Genomic DNA, 6,110 nt, shown 5'->3' on the forward strand with positions numbered 1-6,110 from the left:
GTATGATTAGGAAGGTGATTCGGGCATGTACCTTAGTTTTAGTCCATTCACTTACCCGCGCTATTTTCCAGTAACTGGGTTGGTATGGTCCGGAACGACGGGGTTTCCTTGTTCGTTGCTCAATGGGCCCCACAGACTCATTTGTTCGTGCCACATGTCATAGGTGGAAAATATGGAAAACAGCTGGTTACTACTATCAAAATTAGTTTTATTTTTTAAGTGGTGAGGTGGTAACTTGATACAACTATAAAAACAATTTTATTTTTATTTTTTATTAATGTACTACTATCAAAATGCCAACTGAATTGTAAGTGGTACTTAGTCAAATCTAGATGAAAAAAAAATACATGAAAAAATAAACTAAATTGATCATGATGGTAACTAGTTAGGTTTGGAAAAAAAAAAAAAAGGAACTAGTTACAATGGTAATCGATTACTTAGCCAAACTTGGAAAAAAATCAGATTCAAAGAAAAAATATAAACCGATAATAATCGTAACTGGTTACAGTTAGGTTTGAAAAAAAAAAATCAGATTTAAAAAAAATGAAACAATTGCTATGATACCTAACATGTTATCATAACAAAAAAAAAATCATATATAAACAAAAAAAAATCTAAATTGATCGTTATCATAACATGTTACATCAGGGTTTAAAAAAACCAGATATAAATAAAAAGAATCAGTCGCCATAACACTTGGTTACTTAAACAGATTTAAAAAAAAAAAGAATCAGATCTGAACAAAAAATCTTGAAGATATCGTGATGGTAATTAGTTATAGTTAGGGCTAGAAGAAAAATAAAATAATATCTGAAGTACAAAATTATATTTAAAATGGAAAATCATATGTGAAAAAGAAGAAGAACAACAAAAAAGACGACCAAACAGACGAAGTAGAAGATGACAAAGAAGACGAAGAAGAAGACGATCAGATTAGTTGGTGGTGGTTTATGCAACGATCAGACCTTCTAGGTTGAATTTTTTTTAACATAAACTTTTATTTTATATGGTTCTTGGTGGTACGTATGTGATTCTTTTTGAGATACAACTCTTTTTTGCATGAATTTTTAGGATTTTTTTATGGTGATTAGTTTTCTTACTTTATGGACCATACACATATATTTCAATTTTTTTTTTGGTTAATGGCCATATTTTGGATAATTACTATTATATCCATAAATATAGAGAGTATCTTTGCATTTCTCATGTTTATGTTTATGTAAAGTTCTCTAAAAATTATTGTAGTGTTTCATTATAAATATTTTTTAAAAGAAAAATTACTACAGAACAAGAAAGAATATTATTGATTGCCTATCGCAATTACTCACAAGAAATAAAGTTCTCAAATTTTAGCTGACAATACTAGAAGTCTAATTACCGAATCGAAAACATTTATTGATGACCAAAACACATGAAAAGTATCTAGCTCTATCAATCTATCCCGTTATATGGGTAATGAAAGAATCCCATTCCATACGAGTGACTCCTCCTTCAGCTGTAAACTTTCTAACTTCGGCACCCAACTCCTCAGCCCTCTTCTTGATCTCACCACCTTCATCTGATGCCATTAATTTCCTCACAGCTCTGCTAATCTTTGATGAAGTCACCAACTCATCAGCAACACTGTAATGCCTTACTAATCAAGGACCGTTATGATTTATGTTTAAAATAGTATTAGACTCGCTAAACGAATTATTTTGACTTAAATATATATTTAAAGTAACTAATGATTCCGAAATTAAAAATTTTGATCAAAGAAATATGTATTAATGAATAATATTTTATTTTATTAATTTTAAGTAATATATAGTTTTTTCTTTCAAAAAAATAATATATATTTTTAATTCATTATTTAAATTAATTTATATTTTTATTAATTAAATATAATTTTATTTGACTTTTACAATTTTAAAATTAATTAAAATAATTTTTTTAAATAATTAATAAGTTTTTAAAAAACAAATGCACCAATATATTAAGGTAAAAGACTTTTGATATCCATACAAAAATTAAGACTTAAATACTACTATGTCAAAAATATCTTAAACTTTTATCTTAAAAACAATTAAGGACATAAATACTATTACCTTAAAATATGAGATACTTTTGCCGGTAATAATCTTAAAAAAATTTAGTTGTAATTTCTTCGGCAACCAAAAACAAAAATATCACTCCCCATAAACTAAGATGACATCCTACGTTAGAATCTCCGGAAATATATATATATATATTTTTTTACAGGACTTCACTTTAAGCTTTACTGGTAGGACTCTCAGTGTTTCTCGACCCGTGAACAGTTTTCGGCGCGACTTTTTTTTATGACCATGTATAATGTAGCTATTTAGAGCATCCTGCAAATTTTCAGAAAATTTCGAATAGTTTACCGTACCGAAAACTAGGTTCAAACATGTTTTTTTCCACTCGCATAAAAAAAATTAGGCACGCGTGCAATAACATGTTTGAACCTAGTTTTCAATACTGTAAACTACTCAGAATTTTCTGAAAAATTTGCAGAATGCTCTAAATAGCTACAATATACACAGTCATAAAAAAAATCGCGCCGAAAACTGTTCACGGGTCGAGAACACTGAGATATATATATATATAAATATAGGGAAATTCTTTTATAGGGGCTTCACTTTAAGTCCTATCGGTGGGGCTCTCACTGTTCTCGACCCGTAAACAGTTTTCGGGGCAATTTTTTTTTATGACTGTGTATATTGTAGCTATTTAGGGCATCCTGCAAATTTTCAGAAAATTCCGAATAGTTTACAATACCGAAAACTAGGTTCAAACATGCTGTTGTACGCGTGACTAATTGTTTTATGAGCGTTGAAAGCAACATATTTGAACATAATTTTCGGTACTGTAAACTATTTGGAATTTTCTGAAAATTTGCAAGGATGCTCTAAATAGCTACAATATACATGCTTATAAAAAAAATCACGCCGAAAATTATTCAGGGGTCAAGAATCAGTGAAAGTCCTACCAGTAGAGTTTAAAGTGAAGCCCTATAAAAAATAAATTGTCCAATAAATATATATAATTAAACAAATAAAAGAAAGAGCGAAGTTGCCACGTTCCTTGTAACATAAAAATTGTATAAATGATTAGTGTATATATCCTTCAAATTGTACAAAAGATTTTATGTACGTGGGCAATGATGTAATCTTTTGTGTACTTAGTGGAGAGCCATACTTTTGGTTCGGAAATATTATTGAAATCTTTCTAATTATTTATTTATTTAAATTTATAGTTTTTAATATATTTTCAATAATTTCATCAAAAAAATATATATTTTCAATAATAGTAAAATAACTTTCTGGACTCTTTGCATTAATTTCCACTTTGTTCATTAGAGTATAATTGTAAAAAACTGAGCTAAATATACCTTTACTTCAAAAAATTTAGCCAATTTTTTCACAAACTTTACCTCTGGAGATGTTCTAACAAAATGCAAATCCCATGTTTCTCGCTGGGCTCACGATATATATGACAAAATGATAATAATTTAGGTGGCTCTTGATCAAAGTCAATGGCAAAAGTAGCCTATATAATGTTTTGAACGAAAGCCCCTCAAACTCATCCTACTTTTTTTTAAAAGAAACTTATTATTAAGAAGTAATCAATGGCGACTTCCCAATCTTCATCATCACCATCATCATCAGTTGTGGTGTTAATGGTTCCATACTTAGCTCATAGCCATCTGGACCAGTCCCTGCAACTCTCCCATGTCATTTCTTCATACGACATCCCAGTCCACTATGTCAGCTCAACTCTCCACATTTCACAAGTCAGCTCTCGAGCCTTGAACTCTCTTCATCAATCAACCAAAATTCATTTCCATGGCTTTGAAATTCCAAATCCACCCTCCCAGTCTCAAACCACTGACACTGACTCCAAAACAAACAATTCCCAAGACCAACTCCGCATTGCCGAAGCCTCCCTGCACCTCCGACAGCTAGTCGCTGCTCTCCTCCGATCACTCTCGGCAAAGGCCAGACGACTTGTCGTTGTTTACGATGTCTTGATGAGTTCGGTAGTTCAAGATATCGTTTCTCTGCCCAATGCAGAATGTTACTCCTTCAATGTCGTCTCTGTGTTTTTCAACTTAGCCTTAAGTCGAAAAATCAATATCCCAATGGAAGATATTCCTTCACTGGAGTCATGTTTCCCAGCTTTCATGCGCGATTTCGCAACTTCCCAAGCGAAATTTTCAGTAACAAATTTTAAATCAGCTGGATCGATTTACAATAGTTGCAGAGCCATTGAAGGCTCTTCAATAGAGCTTTTAGCAAACGGCCAAAGCAAGTCAAACCAAAGGATATGGGCTGTTGGACCGTTACACCAAACAACGGCGGACTCTAAAGAGTTGAGAGATCAAGACAAGTACTTATTGGAGTGGCTTGATGAACAAGAGCCAAAGAGTGTTTTGTATATCTCTTTTGGATCATTGATTACATTATCTGATGAGCAGATTGAAGAGATTGCTCTTGGTTTGGAGCAAAGTGGGGTAAAGTTCATCTGGGTGTTGAGAAATGGAGATAAGCTAGATGATTTGGTAAATGGAAAAGCAAGCAGAAGTTCAAGTCAAGTTCCAGATGGGTTTGAGGAAAGAATGAGGGGAATGGGAATGGTGGTCAGGACATGGGTGCCACAAGTAAAGATTTTGGAGCACCCATCTACAGGTGGGTTTATGAGTCACTGTGGATGGAACTCTTGTATGGAGAGCATTGCAATGGGAGTGCCCATAGCGACTTGGCCTATGCAATCGGACCAACCTTTCAATGCTTTGCTGATTACTAGGGTTCTCAAAGTGGGTGTGGCTGTAATGGAATGGGAGCAAAGAGATGAGTTAGTGACCTCTTCGATCATCAATGGTGCTGTGACGAAAATAATGGCTTCAGAAGAAGGAGCCGAGATAAGGAAGAGGGTCGTGGAAATGGCTGAAGCTGTTAAACAATCTGTCGAGGATGGAGGAGAGTGTCGTTTGGAGCGGGACTCTTTCATTGCTCATATCACCAGATGATCTTTCTTTTGTCGTTTTTATATTATCAACTTGTGTTGTCGTTTATTACTAATGTTGTTTGACTTTTGGAGCTGTTGCTCACAGGTGTTGCTTTTTTAATTTTCTAGAATGTTATCTCGTTTCACTTGCGAACTGGCATAGTCGATGGGTTCATGATACGTGATACGGAGTGGTTTTTAGAGTTTGATTACAAAACATATTTCTGGGTTTTTATTTCCTTCTTGTGATTGTCTATCTTATTTCAAGGCATTGATTCGAAGTGACTCATCTCTAAATATTTAATCTTGAGATTATTTTATTGCTTCATCACCAGATAGTTCAAGAATTCATGGCAGAGATGTATAGATATATATGTTACAAATAAATATTTGTTAAATAAAAGTGAATATATGGCATAACGTAAGAGTTATAAATAAAGCAGCAGACTTAGTCTTAATCTTATGTCTAATTGTAATCGAAATAAATCAATGATAGAAATAAATGAGAATAAAATATTGTAATATTAGAACTATTATTTTATTATATTATTTACTAAACTAATAAAAAAGGGAATCAGAAACATTTTATTTTGTTTATATAACCAGTAAAAAAGGTAATTTGAATGTTTTAATTTGACTAAATTGTATTTTCTAGAAAATATATATTTTTTAAATGATAATAGCTTTTAGGCTAAATTTGTCTTTTAATTTTTAATAATAAAAAATAAAAATTAATTACTAGTAATTACATTTCCTAAGAAAATGAGAGAGGAAGTATTTCGACTATTTTCTCCCAATTTTATGTGGGTCTCTTAAATTATTCCTATTACTAAATAAAAGTAAACAAATGAACGAGAATTATTACAACATATATGATTCACATTACTTATTACTAAACATACCATTAATTTTGTAACGTGTGATTCCACCTTTGGATTCAATTTTATACACTAATTTTATTTTTAATTTTCAACTTATTTTGAATATTTCAAAGAGTAATTGGCCACACAAACAAAATCTTCTTATTTATCTTTTACTACACTTAAATTTTCATTTTTTTTACAGTAAAACTTCTCAATCTATAGTTCTGATGTCAAATTCAC

General features: G+C 31.7%; 1 protein-coding gene across 1 annotated transcript; it reads left to right on the forward strand.

Annotated features, from left to right (window-relative positions):
- The first annotated feature begins 3,609 nt into the window (after positions 1-3,609).
- LOC133829490 (zeatin O-glucosyltransferase-like) lies at positions 3,610-5,270 on the forward strand. The gene has a single exon (XM_062259209.1). The coding sequence runs from the start codon at positions 3,629-3,631 to the stop codon at positions 5,027-5,029; it is 1,401 nt and encodes a 466-aa protein (XP_062115193.1). The 5' UTR covers positions 3,610-3,628; the 3' UTR covers positions 5,030-5,270.
- Positions 5,271-6,110: the final 840 nt, after the last annotated feature.

This window comes from Humulus lupulus, chromosome 4 (genome assembly GCF_963169125.1).
Source record: "Humulus lupulus chromosome 4, drHumLupu1.1, whole genome shotgun sequence".
NCBI classification, from domain to species: domain Eukaryota; kingdom Viridiplantae; phylum Streptophyta; class Magnoliopsida; order Rosales; family Cannabaceae; genus Humulus; species Humulus lupulus.